The following is a 25,153-nucleotide window of genomic DNA, read 5'->3' as shown; positions in this document are numbered from 1 at the left end:
AGTTCTGAATGAAAGGCTATTAGGCAAGATTAAAGCTGTGCAGATTTAAAGAAAATTATTGGAATGGATAAGAAAATGGTTGAAGGTTAGAAAATAACAGGTACTTGCTGAATGAATTATGTTGGCGGGGGGGGGGGTTGCTAAATGGGTATCCAAGGATCAATGTATAGAACAGTGCTGTTCCTAATTTACATGAATTAATTAGATAAAGAAACCCGATGTAAATTGGTAACATTTGCAGATGATCCCAAACTAGAAAGGCAGTGGAATCAGAGGAGGGAGCACATAAAGTTCACATAGGATACAAAAAGGGGCGACACATATACTCCATGAATTATGTTAACACAGCTAAGGATGAAGTTGAAAGGGATCTAGGAATCTTACCCTCAACATGTCCTACCATTGCAGAGTATCAGTCAAAAAAGTCAATAGAACATTGAACTATATAGTCAGACCACATTTGAGTCATTGAGACATAAGGGAGACATTTGAGGGGTCAAGGCAGTGCAGAAAAGAGCCACAAAGCTGATCCCTAATGTCAGAGATTTAGACCCGAGGAAAAAAACTAAGAAACTGAGCTTTTCAGCCTTGAAAGGGAAACTCAAGAGGTGATCTTATACAAGATAGTTAATGGTATGGAAAAAGTAAATTGTATGAAGAGGACAAGGAGACCAAACTAGTGGAAGGAAAATTTAAGACTCATGTCAGGAAGTTGTTCTTCACACAAAGAGTGATCAACACATAGAATGGGTTCTTACAGCAATGGAGGCAAAATTATTTAACAATTGGATGCTGCAGTTGGGGACAACAATGCAAAGTAGGGATATCCAAAGCAGACACATTTTTAGATATTCTAAATCAAAGATGTTTTATCAAACTCTTCTCATTTGGTAGGAAAATCTTCATTTTAATTCTCATCTTCAAGGGTCGGGTGGCACAAGATTTCAGGCTGGCAAATTATCAGACTTGAGTGCACAGCTGAATATAGCACTTGTTACTAATGAATTTCAAAATGACTGATCGCTGCAGGTTGATATCCAGCACCTAAAAGATGCTATTCCCAGCCTGGCAACAGCTGAACATCTCTGATTACTTCCCACCCTGAAATCTCTGGTCTCCTTGCGACTGTAGAAAGGAAATCAAGATTTTGAGTTGTGAATAAAGTGCTAATGTGATAAAGGAAAATTTGGTGCACTAATTTCTTAAGTAATTTACAAAGTCAATAGAACTAACCAAAAGTTGGACCTTTACTCCTTCTCTCCTCCTCCCCCTCCCCCCCCCCCCCCCCCCCCCGCCCGCAGCTATTTTTGTGGCCTCAAACGCCCCTTAACACTGAGCAATATTAAGCCCCATCCACTGAGCAAAATCATACCCCTTACTTCCTCCCACAACAAACAAGATTTTTGCTCCCCCCCCCCACCGCCCACACACTGAGTAAAATTTGAACCCCCTTCTTCTCCATGGCTGCACGCCGCATTCTAACAGTTGCCCTATGCAGACTACCATACCCCGCATCATTTCCTCTTTTACAGTAACTCCTCGCCTGACAGCTTTCCCCTTTCACAATTACTCCCCCTTCCCCCAGGTCACCTGTAGTCAAATACTCTGATGACACTCATTGTCAAAGCTCACACATGAAAAATGAATTCCTGGGCGAAGTACAAGATGGTGGCCAGTATCCTTTGAACTACATCCCAGCAAGGGGACGAAGTAGGAGAGAAAAATTGGTGAGGAATAAATAAAAGGAGATGTTGGGGGAGATTTTTAACTCCTGGCACAGAACGGGCAGAAGGCCTGAGCTATTTCAAGAGCCATGCCTCGTTTCCATGCCACCAGCAAGCTCCATGCCCTAAACGGCCATCCCGCTGCAGCACACTGGCTAGCCTAATATCAAGCAGCCTGAACGGCAAGTTGGCCAGCAGCTAAGTATTTTTGTAAAGCTAGGACGAGCACTCCTGTTGCACCTCGCCCCACAAATATAATTCTATACTTGTCTTTTCTGCTTCACCGCTCAGTATAACTGGGTGGAGTATGCACGGCGCACTTCATTCTACATATGTCTTAGGACTCCGATTTGCATGCAGTGCAGAGGCTCTCTCATTATACAGGCGGGCGCCTGGCCACGCAGCGGAAGGTCCCAGGAAAATGGCAGTGGGTGGGATCTAAGTGAGAACAGGGTGATAAATGCAGCACAATTATTTTAAGGCCACTACCATCTCGTTTCCTCCTGGCAGGCCAAGTTAAAATCAGCTCTGTTGAGTTTTGTGGTGAAGATTATACAAGGGGCAGTTTACTCAGGGGTTATCATTGCTTCTATCCATACTTTAAAACCTTTTTCAGACCAGTCCTCACCATTTCAAACCTTTCTGGAGCAGACTGCACCAAAATCATAGAATCATAGAAAGGTTACAGCAAGGAAGGAAGCCATTCGGCCCATCGATTCCGTGCCGGCTCTACACAAAAGCAATCCAGCTGGTCCCACTCCCCCGCCCTATCCCTGTAGCGCTGCAAATTTTTTCCTTTCAAGTAGTTATCCAGTTCCCTTTTGAAGGCCATGATTGAATCTGCCTCCACCACCCCTTCTGGAAGTGCATTCCAGATCCTAACCGCTCACTGTGAAAAAGTTTTTCCTCATGTTCCCTTTGACAAAAGAACCAATCACCTTAAATCTATGTCCTTTGGTTGTTGACCCTTCTGCCAATGGGAAAGGTTTCTCTCTATCTACTCTGTCTAGACCCTTCATGATTTTGAATACCTCTATCAAATCTTCTAGCAAATCTCCTCTCAACCTTCTCTGCTCCAAGGAGAACAATCCTAGCTTCTCCAGTCTATCCACATAACAAAAGTCCCTTATCTCTGGAATCATCCTAGTAAATCTCTTCTGCACCCTCTCTAAAGCCTTCACATCTTTCCTAAAGTGCGGTGCCCAGAACTGGACGCAATGCTTCTGATTTGTGGCCAAATCAGTGTTTTATAAAGGTTCAACATAATTTCCTTGCTTTTGTACTCTATGCTTCTATTTATAAAGCTCAGGATCCCGTATGCTTTTTTAACCACTTTCTCAACCTGTTCTACCATCTTCAACGATTTGTGCACATATACCCCCAGATCTCTCTGTTCCTGTACCCCTTTTAGAATTGTGCTCTTTAGTTTATATTGCCTCGCCTCATTCTTCCCACTGAAAAGTATCACTTTGCATTTTTCCACGATAAGTTTCATCTGCCACATGTCCACCCTTGCCACCAGCCTGTCTGTATCATCCTCACTGTTCACTACACTTCCAAGTTTTGTGTCATCTGCAAATTTGCAAATTGTGCCCTGTATACCCAAGTCCAAGTCATTAATATATATCAAGAAAAGCAGTGGTCCTAGTACTGACCCCTGGGGAACACCACTGTACACCTCCCTCCAGTCCGAAAAATAACCGCTTACCAGTACTCTCTGCTTCCTGTTACTTAGCCAGTTTTGTATCCATGCTGTTACTGGCCCCTTTATTCCATGGACTTCAATCTTGATGACAAGCCTATTATGTGGCACTTTGTCAAGGAAGAAAACAAGAAAGTGAAAATAAATAAAGGAGAAAAGCAGAGGGAGGAAAAGAGGTGAAAGGAAGAAACATCTTGCATTTATATAGTGCATAGAATCTACAGTACAGAAACAGGCCAATCGGCCCAACTGGTCTATGCAAGTGTTTATACTCCACTTGAGCCTCCTCCCATTCTATTTACCTCCTTCTACCCTGACCCTGTTTCCCTCAATTCCCTTCTCCCTCTTATATGCACTTTGTCAAATGCCTTTTGAAAGCTCATATACACCACATCAACCGTAATGTCCTCATCTACCCTCTCTGTTACCTCATCAAAAAACTCTATCAAGTTAGTTAAACAAGATTTGCCTTTAACAAATCCATGCTGGCTTTCCCTAATCAATCCACACTTGTCCAAATGACTGCTAATTCTGTTCCAGATTACCATTTCTAAAAGTTTCCCCACCACCGAGGTTAAACTGACTGGCCTGTAGTTGCTGGGTTTATCCTTACACCCTTTTTTGAACAAGGGTGTAACATTTGCAATTCTCCAGTCCTCTGGCACCACCCCATATCTAAGAATGTTTGGAAGATTATGGCCAGTACCTCTGCAATTTCACCCTGACTTCCCTCAGCAACCTAGGATGCATCCCATCCGGACCGGGTGACTTATCTACTAAAGATTGTCATAGCCTCTTATGCCCTTTGTCTAAGAATACTGGTACTAGTTTCCTGACTAGTCTTTTTTTTTACAAGTGTCACTGCCTCTTTCCCTCTCCCTTTTCCACCGTCCCTCCTATTTTTCTCTTCTCACTTCTCTTTTCCTGTCCTCCCTTCCTATCACTAACTGTATTTAAGTTAATTCATTGTGTGTAAAACACTTTGAGACGTTTCTAAGAGATATGATAAGGTACTTATTCACTTGTTGGTGAGTCCAGAACAAGGAAGCATAGCCACTAGCAGAACAAATAAAGAATTTAGAACGAATTTCTTTATACAGAGAGTGTTGAGAATGTGGAACTCGCTGCCACATGGAGTGGTTGAAGCAGATAGCATTGAAGCATACAAGAGGGAGAAGGGAATTGAGGGAAACAGGGTCAGGGTAGAAGGAGATAAATAGAATGGGAGGAGGCTCAAGTGGAGTATAAACACTTGCATAGACCAGTTGGGCCGATTGGCCTGTTTCTGTACTGTAGATTCTATGCACTATATAAATGCAAGATGTTTCTTCCTTTCACCTCTTTTCCTCCTTCTGCTTTTCTCCTTTATTTATTTTCACTTTCCTGTTTTCTTTCCATTCTTACTCTTCTGTCTCACCTTGTCTGTATATTTTTGCAACACCTTTTCCTCCCTATTTCCTAACGTATTCACACTGTCACAATGTTGATCAATGGAGAGACTGCATGGGGTAGGCAACTGGAAGCAGCAAGATCAGGATGATGAGGGGTATAAAAAAAGCACAGAGATCGGGAGGGAACAGACCTCAAAAATAATTGTACAATAGTGGAGTAACTAGAAATTTGAAGTTTTCACACAGACCAACTGATCTGTAGTCACCCTAGTCCATTAAAAAAACTGAAATAATTATATTTTAAAAATTGAGTTCGGATTCAGAATGGGGGATGTGGGCGCTTTTATATGACCCTTTCTTTGCTGCAGCCTGGAGTGAGTGACTTTCGTGCACTGCACTGCTCCATTTATACTGCCACTTTGTTCCAGCCTTTCTGTAAGCTTGCCAAGGACCAGCTTGAGGCAGGGCTGAAAACAAATTGTTTGCTATTTTTGGATACACTAGAAAGCTATGTATCCTTAGCAAACTCTTCACTATTCAGTGAATATTGTGCAAGTGAGACTGATGAATAATTCATATGCTGCCGAACTTTATTGAAATCTCTGAGCTAGTGCCCTGACAGCAAGTTTATGCAGCTGTTTAGCTCATCTCCATCAGCAGCTTATGTTTCTGCTTGGATGGCTGAATTGATTAGTTAATGTGGCGTAATACTTGGTCACTTCATTAATTAGTCTCAGTAAAATCAGATACATGCAAAATTCGTTTAGCAAGGTAGACAGGGTAGCAATTGCCTGTAAATTTTTCTATGTTGGGAAAATGGTGCTGAGCCGGTCCTATGCGTTAGTGTCATGTTGCCATTTTGCATCACAATGAAGTGCACTGAACTGTCTCAATGTGTTTAGCAGATTAACACAGAAATTCTTAATACTGTCAGCAAATCAGGAAACTTCTTTAGAACAGGGTAGATCAGATTTATATTACCAAATGCAGCTCACAGTGAGGGAACCTGTTTGATGCAAGGTTGCAATTCTGCAAGGTTGCAATTCTGCAACATAGAGTGCATATGTTGTGTACGCTTCTATTTTGTCTTTCTAGTTAGTGCAGAGGTGAGGTGAGTGACTTCTCTCTATCTAAGTTTACAGGAAGATGGAGTGGAGTTTAGTGCCTGTGTTGCTGTGGAATGCTGTTGAATCATGCTTTACATTTATTGCAGGGAAACAAACCTAAACAAAATGAACCATTCCTGCTGTCCCTAAATATTAACTACAAAAAGAGACAACAATGCAGCATCTTTTGGATTTCAGATATTTAAATGTTAGAGACTGGTAGTGATAGTAACATAAATAAAGGGAAGGTTTCTTTGTCACCATGGCTGACTACTAGGGCATTCACCATGGATGCTGAAAGCTGTCATTAAATTAATATCTGTTCACTGTGCCTGTTGATTTCTAATTAATCCTAATGTTGATCAATAGCCAAGTATGCCATATAAGTGTTGTACATCTTATCAATACTTTCAGTACACAGGTTTGTATTGTTATAACATTAGTAAAAATAAGGAATAGGCCATTCAACCTTCCACACCCCCCCCACCTGAAGTTCATCAAGCTATTTAACATCCAACTGTGTTTTCAATGCCCTTAAAAATTGCAGGCTTGATTTCTCTCCAGGGCAGTTTCACCACTGAAGTTGTTGGGGCTCCTCCAATCCCTTTGTGAACCCGGCCCATTTTCCTGGATTGGGCCTAATTAAAGATGCAAGGCAGGTTCTCTGCCATGTAGAGGGAACCCACCACTGCCAGGCAGTAAAATGTGGTGGCATTGCTGCAGAACACCTGCTGCTGTGCTGGAAGGAGGAGTCAGCATTAAAGGGGGCCAGAAAACCGCCTAGAAGAGTTTTTCTTTTAATTTGTAAGGAGCTTTCATTTCTGTTGCAAGAATCATGATGACAGAAAAGAGAGAGAAGTAGACACTATCAATTCTCTCCTTTCATCAGCAATCCTTCTGCTGTTGCCCCAGCAAGTATCGCCACCCCTATACTGTTGGTACTGCAGGGCAATTGGCCAGTTTCCTAGCCTCGCCCCTGTTGTTATTTAAATGCAACAAGCAGTCAAGTGTCGGGCTGCTGAGGGAGGGAGGGGATGAGAAAAATTTCAAACATTGTTTTTAGGAACAGGGATCCAGTGGTAGGCCTCCCCATCCCATTCCTATACCGCCCAATTTCAGATAGTATAGTGGAGGAAAATCCAGTCCTCCATCTCTACTACCCTGCCTGGCAGATTATTCCAGGCATTAACACCCTTTATATGAAAAAATTCATTCTGGTCCAATCCAAGTTAGTTTTTTTGCTATTCTGCATGAAATCATGGAGATTCCTCTGGTCTTACTATCCTGTCTAATTATGAAGTAATATTTAGAATGTACCTTTCTGTGGCAGAATGCTGACACATTTCAGTACATATCCAAGTTATTAAAATGGATAATGTGAACAAAACCAGATTATTCACTTTGGACTATGATTACTGAACCAGAGCGTGCGAGTTCAAAATTAACAGACTTGAAATGATTCCAGATTCAAAAAAAATAAGAACATAAGAAATAAGAGCAGGAATAGGCCACATGGCCCCTCAAGCCTGCTTCACCATTCACTAAGATCATGGCTGATCTTCAACCTCAAATCCACTTTCCCGCCCGATCCCCGTATCCCTTGATTCCCCTAGAGTCCAAAAATCTATCGATCTCAGCCTTGAATATACTCAACGACTGAGCATCCACAGCCCACTGGGGTAGAGAATTCTAAATCTCCTCATCTCAGTCCTAAATGGCCGACCCCTTATCCTGAGACTATGTCCCCTAGTTCTAGAATTTTCAGCCAGGGGAAACAACCTCTCAGCATCTATCCTGTCAAGCCCTCTAAGAATTTTATGGGTTTCAATGAGATCACCTCTCATTCTTCTAAACTCCAGAGAATATAGGCCCAATTTACTCAATCTCTCTAGAAAGGATTAGATTAATACCTGATTTAAAATGGGCTTCAGATTATAGGATACATAGGTATAGGCACAAAAAGAAGGTATATTTGCTGGAGTACTTAAAAAATCTGTTGAACATGCTCTTCTATTGGTTCGGTCAATAGCTGAGTCATAGAAACTGGGAAAGTAAGCTGTTAGGAGGACGCGAAGAGTCTGCAAAAGGATATAGACAGGTTAAGTGAGTATGCAAGAAAGTGGCAGATGGAGTATAATGTGGGGAAATTTAAGGTTATTCACTTTGGTAGGAAGAATAGAAATTCTGAATTTTTTCTTAAATGTTAGTGTTCAGAGAGATTTGGGTGTCCTCGTACAAGAAACACAAAGACAGCATGCAGGTACAGCAAGCAATTAGGAAAGCAAATGGCATGTTGGCCTTTATCGCACAGGGGTTGGAGTATAAGAGTAAGGAAGTCTTACTACAATAGTACAGGGCTTTGTTGAGACCTCACCTGGAGTACTGCGTACAGTTTTGGTCTCCTTATCTAAGGAAGGATATACTCGCCTTAGAGGCGATGCAACGAAGGTTCACTAGATTAATTCCTGTGAGGAGAGATTGAGTAGATTGGGCCAATACGCTCTGGAGTTTAGACAAATGAGAGGTGATCTCATTGAAACGTGATGGGGCTTGACAGGGTAGATGCTGAGAGGTTGTTTCCCCTGGCTGGAAATTCTAGAACTAGGGGCATAATTGCAGGATAAGGGGTTGGCCATTTAAGACTGAGGTGAGGAGGAATTTCTTCACTCAGAGGGTTGTGAATCTTTGGAATTCTCTGCCCTAGTGAGCTGTGGATGCTGAGTCGTTGAGTATATTCAAGGCTGAGATAGATAGATTTTTGGACTCTAGGGGAATCAAGGGATATGGGGATCGGGCAGGAAAGTGGAGTTGAGGTTGAAGATTAGCCATGATCTCATTGAATGGGTTATATGGCCTACTCCTGCTCCTATTTCTTATGTTCTTATGTAAGGTCTCTAGTTGAATCTCTGGTCTGTGATTGCTTAGCTAATCTCAGTTGACACAATAGTAATTGTCTCAGCAACTCTGGATTGGGGAAAGAAAAATTGGGCAGGACTCCTGCTCTTGTTCACTATGCAGCAAACCCGACTGGCAGTGTGCATGTGTGGATATCAGCTGAGGACAGGAGCCATCTAAGATCTGGCATTCCTCATGGTAGAATAATTTTCTGACACTCACTGTCAAAGCTTACACATAAATAATGGCTCAGGTAGCGGAAGGTAATGAGTGTCCATGGAACTGTACACCAGCAAGATATCCGGAAAATTACACTGTTCCAATGAAACTGAATGGAAGCTCGAGAAACAGCACCTCACCTTTCAATTAGGGATTTTACAACCTTCTGGGCTCAACATTGATTTCAATAACTTCAGATCATAACCACTGCTCCCATTTTTTTGGACAGCAGGTACTGGTAATGGTTCTGCTGTTGCCATTTACAGCTCCTCTAGACCCATCTTTTGTTTCTTTACTTGTCCCATTACCACACTTCTTGCCTTGCACCATCATCCCTTTTGTCACTTAGTCACTCCTGCCCTCCATCCTATCACAGACCTTCCCTTTTTGTTCTTTCCTCCCCTCCCCTTCTTCCTCCTCTCCACCCCCACCCTCGCACTTTCCCTGGCTCTTTACTTGCTTAAAAACTGTTAAATCTTTAACTTCTTCCAGTTCTGATGAAAGGTCGACCTGAAACGTTAACTCTGTTTCTTTCTCCTTGGACGCTGCCTGACTTGCTCAGTATTTCCAGCATTTTCTGTTTTTTATTTCACGTTTCCAGCATCTGCAGTGTATTGCTTTTGTTTTATTTAATGTCTTCCCTTTTCTTCCCCTCTGTCCCATCTAACTCCCCATTGATACCAAAGTAATACTTTATGCCTTTTTTATGATTCATTTCCTCCATCTATATGTGTGGAGATGCCGGTGATGGACTGGGGTTGACAATTGTAAACAATTTTACAACACCAAGTTATAGTCCAACAATTTTATTTGAAATTCACAAGCTTTCGGAGGCTTCCTCCTATCTATAGTTCAAGTTATACTTTTTAGCAAGTTGAAAAATCAATTTAAGTTAATTTCATAAGTAAATAAAACTAAACCAAGTGGCAAGTAACATCCTATAGATATTCTTGTCACTGTTTGGTCCAGGCAAAATAGAAATAAAGTTGGATTCATTAACAAGAGATGGAAATTATTTTTATAATTTAGCTTTTCATGTAATTTTTCAGTATCAACTTTCTATCTGACAAATAATAATTGATCTTGGTGAGCTTCACTGTGCATTCTTCATTGTGCTATAGATGAAATTTGCAGTGAATGTTTTTTTCACACTTATTGTTTATTTTCCTCAGGATGCACTGGCTACAGATGAGGAATTATTCAGTCAAAAAGCAGCTGAGCTGAAGGATTCACTAGAGCAAATACAGACATTGGAGCAGGAAAAGGAGGAATATTTGGCAGCTTTAACAGAATCACAAGAAAGGTGTCACATTCAAGTGAGTTTATCGCTGTAACGCTTTAATCAAATTATTAAATTATTTAATCAATTATTTTTAATGCTTCTAAATAATTTCTGTTATAGGCAAAATGAAGGTAGGTGCATTAAACAGTTTGATAGGTCCAGCACTAGGGCTTTGGGCTTCCAACCAGAAGCTTAAATGATATTTTTTTCTTGGACCTCCCCTAGAAAACAAGTTAGCCAGCCTTTGCAAAGTCATGAGGCAGCAAGACAACATTGGACTGAGGAAGGGATATTCTCTGTTTAAGTGTGTCAACCACACAGAGATTTGACAGCAATGTTGAAGTGTTACCAACTGAGCCAAGTTGCCACTTAGTAAAATATGTGATTCCTTCTTGTTTTCCTTCCCTTTCCAAAGATTTTATGACCCTGAAAGTGAAACTCTCCCTCAAAGTCTTGGGGGGTGAAATTGGGCCTGTCGGGTGGGAAAGCAGCCAGGGAGCAATCGGGATCTTCAGTGTTTGGATTGCGGGGGTCGGGGAGTGTTCGGGATCATCGGGCGGGGGGGGGGGCTGGTGAGGGCATTCGGACATCGCGGGGGGTGGGGGTGTCGAACATCGTGGGGGAGGTGGTAGGAGGTCGGCCGATCGCGGGGGTCCCATTGTGAGGTGTTTAAAAGGTAAGCTTGGTGTGCCGGGAGGAACCACTCCTCTCCTCCTGACCCACAAACAGTGCAATAAAGGCACTTACCTCATGGATCCCGGCCTGCAGGTGTTAAAAATAAAACTTAAGTTAAAATGGAGGCACGCAGCCTCCTTAAAATATTTTAGTGACCGACCCGCCTCCTGAAAGTGGGTTGGTTGCCCGCACCCTGACCCATCTCCATTAAAACAGGCAGTGGGCGGATTAGGGTTGGATTTCCCATTTTTAAAAATTTTTTAATCCCCACCCGCCTCCTCCCGCATCTGCCCTGGGGTCTTAAAATTACCCTCATTGTAAGCACCACTTTTCCCCAAATGAATAAGCACTCAGTATTGTATTTCCAAGTTAACTTTGAGAGGATTAGAACGGGTAAATGCAGGACTTATAAAATTAATAAAGATAACTGATTACTAAGTAATTATACAATGCAACCCATTTATAACAGACTTAACTGATCCAGTACTGTTTTGCCTACTACAAACTGTTGTATCGTTTTTGCTGTGTGCACAGTTGGTAAGTGCTGGGTAACTTTGAACTGGGAGGATAACAGATTTAATTAGAAAATGGTCTTTGTGCTCTTTGACTTTTTTAGCTTTTTGTGTTCCATAAGATATTAAGGTATAGGAAGCACGATTTGACTTTTGGGAATTTCAGACTCCTGACTCTGTGAACCCTTGATTGTAGCCAAAAACAGGCTGTGATTGCCATTTACTGGAGAAATATCTGCCAAAATCATCTTTGTCTGAACACTGCCCAAAAAGAAACTCACTTAGACCCACCTCATAACCAAATAAAACTTGGATCAATCTAATAACTCCAATACTTCAATATTGAATAATTATTACATTTCCCTGATTAAATGAGCAACATTTTATTAAAAATATTGATCAAAAGCTGCAGAAATAAAGTGATGTTTAAGCTGTAGGCTCATTCCTCAACTGACCATTATCTGCTAGATGTTTTTCTTTGTAACCTAACTTATTATTACTACTACAACAGCTACAACAACAGCATTTATGGTAGAAAACCACCCCGAGGCACTTCACAGAGCTATAATTTTTAAAAATGGCCAATATTAGGAGGGCTGACTAAAGGCTGCATGGCACTCTTTACCCCCTTCCCCTCCCAAATACCATAAGGTCAAGAAAAACAAGTACAAAAGCCCTGATCATGCACAATGTTTTTATGGAAAAACAATTACCCTTCAATATTAACCAAATAAAAAGATCTGCTTGTTACTGCCTATGGTTTTGGTAGACGTGGCCCTTTATCTGATTTACCCACTTGTCCAGGTAAAGTGCATCTGCTGTAAGTTGAGTGTACCATAACTAGGAAAAAAATGGAGAAAATATTTATTGATGCTTATTGCCGATCACAGTTTTTGAAGATGAATTTTGTTGCAACATTGTTTGCATTAAATCAGTAACTTTCAGCAAGAGTTAATTAGTGGGTTAAATACTCTTTCCATCTCTGAGACCTGTTTTTGAATACAGCCCATAGTGAAGGAATGAAAAACTGCTTTTATATTGGCACCATTTTAATTCGGATTTTGGGAGACTAATCCCTATAAGCTGGCCATTGGTGTTTTTGCTGCTTAACCTCGCATCCTTGCCCCAGTGGCTGCCCTCCGAACAGTTTATCACAAAATTACATAGAATGTACAGCACAGAAACGGGCCATTGGGCCCTACTAGGCCACGCCGATGTTTATGCTCCACCCAAGCCTCCACCTACCCTCTTCATCTAGCTCTATCAGCATGAACTTCTATTCCTTGCTCCCTGATTGTGTTTATCTAGTTTCCCCTTAAATGCATCTATGCTAGTCACCTCAACCACTCCTTGTCGTAGCGAGTTCCACATTCTAACCACTGGTTCCATCTTTGCCATTCCCAAAAACAAATGATGCAAATTGTGTTGAAATGTGTCACCATATTCTGAACACTGTACCTGAAGCTGGCACAAATCATGTTTTACAAACAATTTAGGGAAAGAAAGAAAGAACTTGCATTTGTATAGCACCTTTCTCACCAATAGTACATCCCAAAATGCTTCACAGCCAATGAATTGGCTTTTTTTAAAACTGTTTTTCTTTTTAATTTCATATTTACAGAATGATAAAATGGTTGAACAACAACTTATTATTGATCAACTCCAGGAAGAACTGCAGGTCCTTAAACCTGACAAGTTTTCAATTCACAGCAGAGATTTGGAAGGAGCAGCTTTAGCTGTGACTACAGCAAGACGACCTCACAGTGTGCCATTATCTAATATCCATCTTAAGTCTTTCAGTATAATACAGTCCAGTCAAACTGCTCCTGGCACAGGCTCCAGAAAGGTATGTGCTTATTGAAAAAAAATGGCATTTCCATATGATTAAACCTCGTATGTGTATCTCACCTGAATACCAAGAGTTTGGGGGTCATTTTCACTCGGCACTGGTGGTTGCGAATCAGTCGCTCATTATATGTCCTGCCTGATTTTTCTTTCCATTGACTTCAATAGAAAGAAATATTGGGCAGGGTGTATAACGAAAGACTGATCTGCTACTGCCAGTTTACCACCCCTGCCGAAAGTGAAAATTACCTCCATCCATGTTTTTAAAGATAGATGTGAACTATCAGCAGCCTGTTGGTGCGCACCGCAAGCAGGACGTCCGGTACGTTTTGAGGGCCGTGCCTCATTACCATGCTGCCAGTGAACTGTGAGTCCCACTGCAGCTGACATGCACTAGCTGGCACAATATTGGGAGGGGGGTTGTTCGTGCGGGTGGGTAGAGCATGGGGCGGCAGCGGCCCACCTTATTCTTGTGGAGCCTGCAGGAGAAATCCTGCTCCTCATGGTCCCACAAAAATAATTTAAACCTTTTTTGGTGTTTTTTCTGCTGTATAGCCTGGTAAAGCAAGGTGACACGTCAAGGCGCACACTCCGCCCAGTTATAATCAAAATTGGTATCGGAGTATCCTATGCACGTCATAGGACCCAATTTACATATTAATAGGGCCTGCCTACCTACCTTCCTGCAGGTAGGTCGGTCTCCAGGCCTCCCGATATTGTGCTGGCCCCTTGCAGGATGGTGGCCGTTGAAGCACTGGTGTAAACAGGGCAGTGAGCCATTTTCGGACCACTATCGCCCAGTTTTCACTGGATGGCCCAAGTTAAAATCTGCCCTGGAATTTTTGCATCATTGTTTTTCAATCCTTTAAAAAGAATGTTTAAAAAATGTTCAATATTCTTTTGATTTTTTTATCTCTCTGTCCACTAATTTTGTTTTGAGTATTTTTACTTTAATAGGTGAAAAGAGCTTATAGATAAACTAGTTTAGACAAGTGATCAGCTTGACGGTGCAAGGGAGTGAAATTAACATTGCTATATAAAGTTTACTGTACTGTAGTGGGTGCTTCAAACCTCATCATTTCCACTTTTGGCTAATTCAGGTACCCGTACACTGGTGGATCTGTGTCTCCTCTAAATCAGTTCCTCTGATGTCCTCAGCACTTCCTGCTCAAACATAACTTGTAGTTGCTAATGATTCTAAAAATGTTGTAAATATGAATAGGAAAATGAAAGGTAAGATATCAGGGAAAAGACTGAAGTTTGATAGCTGACTAAACAAAGCAAATAAAGTGTTACGATGCATAAGTAGATCCAGAGGGATAAAAATTTGGGCGCATAACTGACGGTGCGCTTCCAGCACGCACCTGAACAAAGATGCTCGATGCTCAAAAGCTGCCGGCGCCTCTTGTGCCTCCAGAGGCAGCATGCCTGTGTAACTAGATAGAATATGGGCTGGTTACCTTGCTGGCAGGTAATTCTTGAGGGGGGTTGAGGAGAAAGGGAGGGGGTGTGATCACAATTTGGCAGCAACCCGCAGTTGTGCTTTGGAGCCAGAAAGAGAACTTCTGCTCCTCCGGCTTCACATAAAGGTAAGTCTTTTTTTCCCTGGCCTCCAGCTGTCCCTTTAAGAACTGCTGGTTAGGCTACTGTAAAACTGTAAAAAATAGTTGGAGCATTCGTGGCGTCAGCCCTAACAAATTTCACAAACTGGTCCTGGAACGGGCGCAGGACCCTCTTGTGGAATATAAAAGTAGAGATGTTTTGCTACAGTTGTACAGGGCATTGGTGAGACCACATCTAGAATACTGTGTGCAGTTTTAGTCGTATTTAAAAAAGGACATAATTGCTTTAGAGGCAGTTCAGAGAAGGTTCACTCGACTGATTCCTGGGATGAGGGGGTTATCTAATGAGGGAAGGTTGGACAAGTTGGGCCTGTATACACTGGAGTTTAGAAGAATGAGAGGTGATCTTATTGAAACATATAAGATCCTGAGGGGACTAGAAGGGGTAGATGCTGAGAGGATGTTTCCCCTTGTGGGAGAGACTAGAACTAGGGGCCACAGTTTAAAAATAAGGGGTCTCCCAATTTTCCTCTGAGAGTCGTGAGTCTGTGAACTCCCTTCCCCGGACAGCGGTGGAGGCAGGGTCATTGAATATTTTTAAGGCTGAGTTCGATAGATTCCTGATTAACAAGGGAGTCAAAGGTTATAGTAGGTAGATGGAAAAGTAAGGTTAGGCCACAATCAGATCAGCCATGATCTTATCAAATGGCCAAGCAGGTTCGAGGGGCCGAATGGCCTACTTCTGCTCTTAATTCGCATGTTTGTACGTTCGTATATCAATGTGCCACCTAAAAAAAAGGCCCTGGCGAATTTAGCAGTGGCCCACGAGCAGATCCTGCCATCTCACTGCTAAATTCGTCATCAGGTGCAACAACGTGAAATTTCTTCCCCAGAGAGTCCAAGTCCAAGTACCATACTGGTACTTTAGTGCTATATTGTTCAGTGCTATCATTGTGCATCCTGCCAACACTAAAGATTGGAGTTGCTGTGAATTCACTAAATAAAACACAGCTCATAAAAATCACCTTCGCTCAGGTGTATGTCCTATATATCTGTTTTTTAAAATTTCCATTTCAATATAATATTGTTTGTTCATTAACACCAATAATGCAATAATAAACCTTCTATTTAGGACCTGACACACACAACTCTTTATAGGCATATAAGGCAGTAGGATCTGCATCATAATGAGGCATTAGAATCTGCAAAGGTGTGTAACTGAAGAACACTTGCTATTGCTGTACAGGTGCACACAAGCCCCCCTTCATATGCCCTTGATAGGGTGGTGGCAGGTTTTCGAACACGCAGTCAGATGTTAGTGGGACATCTTGAAGAGCATGATGAGGTCCTTCGTCATAAATTAACTGATGATAGTGATGATGAGGAAGAAGAAAAGAAAGAATACACAAAAGCACAGGCTTCCAGGTAGGAAAAATATGAGCTATTAACTTCCCAATTAAGATGTTATAACATCCTTTTTGTACATGGTTTTAGTTTGACTAATAGGCCCCGATATTAGCGGGGAGGCGGGATGGCAGCGGGGGGGGGCAATTAGGTGCGTGGGTAACCCGCCCAATAAAATCTGTCCGTTCCCCACGCAATCGCGGGTAAATTGGAGCCACTTAATGTGGCTTCCGGGTTTGGCGTCCGAAACCTGCACAGCAGGCGGACTGCGCACCTGCATCACAGGCTGTCAGCTGGAGGAGCTCTATTTAAAGGGGCAGTCCTCCAATGGCTGCTCTTGGAGCAAACACCCAAATAGAACAATGGAGATACCCAGGGGAAAGTCTTCTCCTAGATTCAGTGATGCCTCATTCTAGGTGCTACTGCATGGGGTGAGGAGAAGGAGGAGGAGGGATGTGTCCTGCCCAGCGGACGGGAGGAAGTAACCTGCCTCTGTCACCAAGAAGGCCTGGCTCGAGGTGGCAGAGGAGCTCACCAGCAGCAGTAACATCTCCCGCACCTGGATCCAGTGCAGGAAGTGCTTCAATGACCTAACTAGGTCAGCCAAAGTGAGTACACTTACTCATTCTCCTACATTCCATCTTCCACATCACCACCCCCACCCTCCAACTCATTCTGCACTGCCGACACTACTCCATCACATCACTCCCCACACCCACTCAAAACTCATCCTCAATTTACCTGCACTTCCTCACCTCCCCATTACTCACCCCACCACTACCACTCAATCCAATCCTCCTACAATGTCATGGCTCTGTCTCATACTCACCCTCTGATGCATCTCTTTCACAGTCAGCCGCACCCAAACCAATGCATTCATCGGTTGACCACATAACCATCACTCACTCATGTGTCTGTACTTTCTCCCCTCATAGGAGAAGAGAGCCCAGAATGTATGAGAGAGGGCAAGGACTGGAGGGGGGCCGCAACAGATAGTCGTGCTCACAGACGTGGAGCAGGAGGCGCTGGAGCTGAGCCATACCCTCGCGTGCCTGTCCGTCGGGGACGCCAAGACTGGCACCCGACAAATGTCTGGTGACAGAGCTTTAACGTTCAGCACACACAATATGAATTGATGTTAACATGCCTTGCCATCTTCAGCACCTCAACATGTGATCATGCTTAATATTGCCTTCTGTTCTTTTACAGGGCCTTCAGCAACTTCTGTGATGGCGGAGGGCGATTCCTCAGAGGACCTGCCGGCCTCTGAGGGTGCATCATCACATCTGAGCGAGCCATCCACCAGCGCAGATACGCACACCTCGGTGAGTCCCTGTCCGCAGTTAGTTGGGGTTGCACATGGTGAGTTACCACACACATGAGCACGAGCAGACACTGGTGGCAGGGGCAGCTGTGGAGAGTCCGTGTCGGTGGGAGCACTCCTCTCCAGGCTCTGCTCAGCTGGACACAAATGCTGAACCCTGAGGGCCATCCATTAAAAGGAGAATGATCGAGGGGCAGCAGCACATTTGCGAGGTGCTGGAACAGGTGTCATGCGCACGCTCCACAATCGCGCAGAGGATGAAGGAGTCCAACTCCTGCATGAGTGGAATGGTGGCACAGGTAAGGGAGGGCATCTCTAAGATAGCGTCACAGGGACGTGAGGGTATCTCTGAGATAATGTCGAGGGTAAGTGCGGGAATGTCTGCGATGGAGGGATGGCTAGCCTCCATGGAGCTTCAAGCACGGCTCACAAACAGGCAGGCAGATACACTAGCACTGGCCTTACAAGGCTTCACACATGTCCTCCAAACTGTCGTCCAGCAGAGTGGTAGGAGTGGTGTGGGCCTGGCCTAGGGAAGGGATGATGGCGAAAGGGGACATGGAAGTGGGGACGCCACTCAAAGTGCCCCACGTCTCACCCGTTGCCCTCCTCTCAACCAGTACCCGCAATGCTGCCTCCTCTCCAGGTGGCCGAGTCTGCCCCTGCACTGGTGCAGATAGAGCAGTCTTTGGAGGGGCCCTCACAGGCACTGAAACCCAGAGGCCATGGGCCCAAAGCATCTAACCGGTCAAGGCATGAACAAAAGCAACCTGCCACTACCTCTGCTGCAGCCACAGGGGATGCACCACGTAGAAGTAGTCGGAAGCGAAAGGTGAAGATTTTGTAAGCACAAAGGGGATGCACAAGGGTGTTTGACGATTTGTCATGTTTTTTATTTATATTTGCTTTTTGTTAAACTCATTAAATATTATTATTGTCATAACTACTGCCACATCTTGGCCATGCTCGACTGGCTTCTGTAATAAGACCCTTTCATGAGGTTCACCATGAACGCCCACATTTGATGCCACCCATTGGGTCACTGTACAGTAGGTGTATGTGTAGTTGCAGGACTGTTCTGTGCAGGGAAGTCGGGGGGTGGGGGGGTGGGGGTGTGGAAGCTGTGTTGCCGCTGCTCTAGCCAGGTGGTGAGGATTGGATTCTTCACACTGTCTGATGTTAGGAGAACCGTTCACATATCAGTGACTCCCTGGCCTCACGAGCAGCCAGGCGAGCCGCTGTTCTGCCCATGGGTTGCTCTTCCTCCTCCTCCTCCTCCTCAATTTGGGTGGTAGATGTGGATGGGGCCTCCTCAAGCGCCACCCCTCTCTGTTGTGTCAAGTTATGCAGGGCTCAACACATGACTATAATGCGTCCCACCCTGTCTGGTATGTATTGAAGCGGTCCCTCAGAACGACCAAGGCATCTGAAGCGCATCTTGAGCAGCCCTATAGCATGCTCAATTATAGAACTGGTAGTGATGTGGCTGTTGATATATCGACGCTGTTGCTCGGTGGTGGGGTTCCTCAGAGGGGTCATGAGCCACGTGTGTAGGGGTTATCCCTTGTCCCCGAGGAGCTAGCCCTTGCGGGTGTTCGGTGCATGGAATAGGGGCGGCATGTTGAACTCCCAGAGGATGAAGGAATCGTGGCAGCTGCCAGGGTACCTGGCGCACACGTGAAAGAATCTCTTGCGGTGGTCACAAACAAGCCGAGTGTTGATGGAGTGATAGCCCTTCCTGTTGATGAACAGTCCTGGCTCATGTGGAGGTGCTCGTATTGCTATATGGGTGCAATTGATTATACCCTGCACCTGTGGGAAGCCAGCCACAGCCCTGGAATTCCACTGCCCTCTCCATCTGGCTGAGGTCGTCCGTGGGGAAGTTGACGTAGTGCGAAGCCCTGCGAAACAAGCCATCTGTGACCTGCCTTATGCACTTGTGTGCAGACAACTGAGAGACCCCGACGTTGTCCCCAGTGGTACCCTGGAATGATCTGGAGGCAAAGAAGTTGAGGGCAGCGACTTTGACAGCGACAGGTAAGGAGATGCTGCTCAGCCCAGCCGGGAGCAGCTCGGCATGAAGGAGGCTGCAGATGTCTGCGACTACCTGGTGACTGACAAAGAGGTCCAGGAAGCTGGGCCTCAGTGTGTAGACCCTGTTGCGAGGGTAGTGCCTCCTGCAACACCGCTCTCTTTGTTGTTGCCCTCTGTGCTCTTGTGCAGGTGCCTGAGGTACAGCACTGTGTTGTGGAGCTCCACGTGGTGGAGGTGGACGTCATGCCTGTCAAGGCTGGTGATGTTGCTCGTCCTCGGATGAAGTGATGAATGCCGCCCCCCACCCCCCCACAATCCTGACGGTGTGAGTTTGAGGGGTCCGCAAAGTAGGTAAATATGTTTGCGCATGTTTTTGGTGGAAAGTATCAATTTTGAGTGAAAGCACAAAGGTCTTGCAGCCAAAACTTTGTCTGAAGTGACAGAGTGCCCTGCTGCAATAAATGAGGTTTTCTTCCCCCTTGTCAAATAATTATTTGCATCTCCCACTGGCTGCTGGCTGAAACACATCTGTTGCAACAGGGAGTGTTTCCCACAGCATGGGAAACATGCTGGGGGTCCTTCAAAATTGCACCCCTGCCAAAATGTCTACTCAATCAGGTATCTCGAGTACTTTACCTATGTGTAAAAGTATGTAAATTATCATCCTGCCGGCTTTAATTGCCGGTGGGACTCCCGCTTTCGGGAGGCGCGCACGCACCTGAAAGTGTCACTGGTGACCCCAGAAGTCAGCGGGTTGGAGCCAGGCTCCGTACCCACTCCGGATTTCCACAACTTTAGGAGCCCCCCCACCCCCAATGCACCCGCTCCACCATCCGAAAATGTGGTTACATTATAAGTACCAGAAAAACTAAAGGAAGATGAGCACATTTTCCCCCTCTAAGATATTAGCCAGAGAGCACATTTTTTTGTGCCTGCAGGTACCCAAACACCACGGGTTTTTTTTGTATTCCAGTTCAATATAGTGGATTTACTCCAATCCTAGAAACTAATTCAACTTTACACTGCATATTTGAATTCAACGTTGTCATTCCTCCAAAAGAAAATGTTGCAGTATTGGGGCAAGAAGCTGAGTGGCATGTTTGACTGTATACTTTTAGGTTGGTGATAGCAGTAGTAACTATTACAAAGGGGCTAGAAAAAGATCAACAAGTTTAAATGAGAACTTCAAGATAGATAGAGGGGGAAATATTTGAATCGGATGTAAATCAAAAAGAGGACTCCTTTATAGTCTCTCTTCCTTTGACCTCCCCCTCATCAAACAAATCAAGGTTTGGCATTAGATGGCCACTATAAAGCAAGGCACATGCTCTTTCTGTACTCTACATATCTCTCTAAATCTGGTGTGGTATGAATCAGTTTGATTATTTACTTGCAGCTTATTGTGTCAGAATGTTCGTAAGATAAAATTATGCTTGTGGTAGATACTGATAATTTTATTTTGAAATCAAATTGTAAAGATATTTTCCCCTATATTAGGCATTCAATAAATCAGACCTGGACTCGAAAACAAGCCTGTGTGATTAGTGACACAAAGTTATTTAAAAAAAATGTCTTCCACGTGGACAATCAAGAACAAGATGACAACAGAACAGAATTGGAGTCAGAGAAAGGTACATGGGTAGTGTGAGAGTAATCGATGCACTAAATAGCTAGAACTTTTTTTAAAAATCCAAATGAGAAATGGAACGGGGAATGGAACTCTTTCCCAGATGGGCAAGATTAAACACACCCTAGTAAGGTCCCATTCATTCTGCTGCAACAGCAATTTTTGTTTATTTTTTAATCATTTTGTCGCACTCTAGATTTTCCACACTTCATGCATCATTACATAGGTATGAGGGGCGAGTTGGCTAAGGTAGATTGGGAAATTAGATTAAAAGGTATGACAGTAGATAAGCAATGGCAAACATTTAAAGAAATACTTCACAATTCTCAACGAATATACATTCCATTGAGAAATAAAAACTCCACAGGAAAAGTGATCCATCCGTGGCTAACTAAGGAAGTTAAGGATAGTATTAGATCAAAAGAAGGGGCTTATAATGTTGCCAAGAAGAGTAGTAAGCCTGAGGACTGGGAGAGTTTTAGAAACCAGTAAAGGATGACCAAAAAATTGATTAAAAAGGGAGAAAATAGAATATAAGAGTAAACTAGCAAGAAATATAAAAACAGATTGTAAGAGCTTCTACAAGTAAGTAACAAGGAAGAAAGTAGCAAAAGTAAAGTTGGTCCCTTAGAGGCTTAGACAGAAGAAATTATAATGGGGAAATAAGGAAATGGCAGAGTTGTTAAACAAATATTTTGTATCTCTCTTCACAGTAGAAGACACAAACGGCATACCAGAAATAGTGGGGAACCAAGGGGCTAATGAGAGTGAGGAACTTAAGGTAATTAATATCAGTAGAGAAAAAGTACTAGAGAAACTAATGGGACTAAAAGCCGACAAATCCCCTGGACCTGATGGCCTACATGCTAGAGTTCTAAAAGAGGTGGCTGCAGAGATAGTGGATGCATTGCTTGTGATCTTCCAAAATTCTCTAGATTCTGGAACAGTCCCAGGGGATTGGAAGGGAGTAAATGTAACACCACTATTCAAAAAAGGAGGGTGAGCGAAAACAGGGAACTACAGGCCAGTTAGCCTGACATAAGTCATTGGGACAATGCTGGAATCCATTATTAAGGAAGTGGTGAAAGGGCACTTAGAAAATCACAATATGATTAGGCAGAGTCAACATGGTTTTATGAAAGGGAAATCATGTTTGAAAAATTTATTAGAGATTTTTGAGGATGTAACTAGCAGGGTAGATAAAGGGGAACCAGTGGATGTAGTATATTTGGATTTTCAAAAGGCATTCGATAAGGTGCCACACAAAAGGTTGTTACGCAAGATAAGGGCTCATGGGGTTGGGGGTAACATATTAGCATTGATAGAGGATTGGTTAACGGACAGAAAACAGAGAATAGGGATAAATGGGTCATTTTCAGGTTGGCAGGCTGTAACTAGTGGGTTGCCGTAAGGATCAGTGCTTGGACCTCAGCTATTTACAATCTATATTAATGACTCAGATGAAGGGACCAAGTGTAATGTATCCAAGCGTGCTGATGATACAAAGCTAGGTGGGTAAGTAAGCTGTGAGGAGGACACAAGGGGCATGATTTTAACTTGGAGCCTGTGGGCCTCCATTTTTTTCAGGTTTTGTGATTTTAGCCTCTGGAGGCTGGATTCCCAGGCCTTCTCCTTCACACCATGAGAGAGGAGGCAAGAAGGCCCCAAACTGCAGGTAAGTGCCTTTATAGCACTGCTTGTGGGCCCAGAGGAGCTTCCCCCAGGCCCAACAAACCTACCTGCAGCGATTTTTTTTTTTTTTTTTTTTTTTTTTCCCCCCCCCCACCCCCAACGATCGCAACCCCCGTGATGACCCCTGACCCCCACCCCCACCACAATGACTGACCCCTCCCCCCGATGACTAACTCCCCCCGGTGCCCACTGATGCCCCCGCCATCCCCCCACCCCATCGATCCAATCTAACATTTACCTCTTCCTTCTTCACCCATCCAATTGAGACCAGCCTGTCAATCAGGCTGGCCTGTCAGGGGGGAAACTGTCAAAAAAAAATGAGGTCCTTGCGTCAAAATCGTAAAGACATCCGGGAAACCCGTACTTCCGGGTTTCCCATCTGTGGTTCGACCACCCCCCGCCCCCTTCCCAGCTCTGGGCTAAAATTATGCCAAAACGTCTGCAAAGGGATGTAGACAGGTTAAGTGGCAGATGGAGTATTATGTGGGGAAATGTGAGGTTATTCACTTTGGTAGGAAGAATAGAAAAACAGAATATTTTTTAAATGGTGAGAAACTATTAAATGTTAGTGTTCAGAGAGACTTGGGTGTCCTTGTACAAGAAAAACAAAGTTAGGCTGAAGGTACAGCAAGCAGTTAGGAAGGCTAATGGCATATTGGCCTTTATTGTGAAGAGGTTGGAGTACAAGAGTAAGAAAGTCTTGCTGCAATTGTACAGGGCTTTGGCAAGACCACATCTGGAGTACTGAGTACAGCTTGGTCTCCTTATCTAAGGAAGGATATACTTGCCTTAGAGGCGGTGCAACGAAGGTTTACTAGATTGATTCCTGGGAGGGTTGTCCTATGAGGAGAGATTGAGTAGAATGGGCCTACACTCTCTGGAGTTTAGAAGAATGGGAGGTGATCTCATTGAAACATATGAGATTCTGAGGAGGCTTGACAGGGTAGATGCTGAGAAGTTGTTTCCCTGGCTGGAGAGTCTAGAACTGGGGCCATGGACGCAGGATAAGGGGACGGCCATTTACGACTGAAATGAGGAGGAATACCTTCACTCATAGACTTGTGAATCTATGGAATTTTCTACCCCAGAGGGCTGTGGATGCTCTGAGATAGATAGATAGGACTCTAGAGGAATCAAGGGATATGGGGATCGGGCAGGAAAGTGGAGTTGAGGTCGAAGATCAGCCATGATCTTATTGAATGGCGGAGCAGGCTCGAAGGGCTTTGTGGCCTACTGCTGCTCCTATTTCTTATGTTCTTATTCCCTGACCATAAAGACAACCAAACAAATAGTAGGGATAAAAGGAATGTACTCTGATTGGCAGGATGTGACAAGTAACATCCCCCAGAGATCCGTACTGGGCTCCACTTTTTGTCATATAAATCAATGATTTGTATGAAGGAATAGAGAGTTGTATATCCAAGTTTGCAGATGGCAGTAAGTTAGGAGGCACAGTAAGTTGTATAGATGCGAGCAGGAAGTTACAAAAGGCCATAGACTGATTAAGTGAATGGGCAAAACTGTGGCAGATGGAGTTTAATGTGGGGAAGTGTGAGGTAATCCAAGAAAGACAAATTAGAATATTAATGGTGAGAGACTAGGAACTGTAATGGAGCATGGGGAGTTTGGTATCCAGGTACACACATCACTAATAGCTAATGCACAGGTACAAAAAGTAATCAAAAAGGCTAATGGAATGTTGACCTTTATCTCAAGGGGGCTGTAATACAAAACGGAAGAAGTGATGTTTCAGTTGTACAGAGCCTTTGGTCGGACCTCATCTGGAATACTGTGTTCAGTTTTGGGCACCGCACTTCAGGAAGGAAATATTGGTATTGGAGGGAGTACAGTGAAGATTCACCAGAATTAAAGGGTTAAATTATGAGGACGAATTGCATAAACATGGCTTGTATTCCCTTGAATTTAGTAAGTTATGGGGTGATCTAATTAAGGTGTTTAAAATGATAAAAGAATTCGATAGAGTAGATACAGAAAAACTATTTCCTCTGGTGGGGGAATCCAGAACAAGGGCACACAATCTTAAAATTAGAGCTGGGCTATTTGAGTGAAATCAGGAAGTGCTTTTTCACACAAAGGGTCATGGAAATCTGGAATTCTCTCTCTTTTTCCCCCCCCCCACCCCCCCCCAAAAAAGGCTG

General features: G+C 43.8%; 1 protein-coding gene across 1 annotated transcript in view; it reads left to right on the top strand.

Moving 5' to 3' along the window:
* Positions 1-25,153, top strand: part of LOC137321024 (kinesin-like protein KIF27) — a 94,463-nt gene that overhangs the window by 12,271 nt on the left and 57,039 nt on the right. The window contains exons 6-9 of the mRNA XM_067983140.1: positions 10,210-10,353; positions 13,128-13,352; positions 16,160-16,338; positions 21,173-21,306. Coding sequence (XP_067839241.1) covers positions 10,210-10,353; positions 13,128-13,352; positions 16,160-16,338; positions 21,173-21,306 — 682 coding nt within the window. The remainder of the gene's footprint in view (positions 1-10,209; positions 10,354-13,127; positions 13,353-16,159; positions 16,339-21,172; positions 21,307-25,153) is intronic.

The sequence above is a fragment of the Heptranchias perlo genome, chromosome 4 (genome assembly GCF_035084215.1).
Source record: "Heptranchias perlo isolate sHepPer1 chromosome 4, sHepPer1.hap1, whole genome shotgun sequence".
Lineage (NCBI taxonomy): Eukaryota > Metazoa > Chordata > Chondrichthyes > Hexanchiformes > Hexanchidae > Heptranchias > Heptranchias perlo.
Note: the sequence above shows the minus strand (reverse complement) of the source record. Positions and strands in the feature narration are given on the sequence as shown.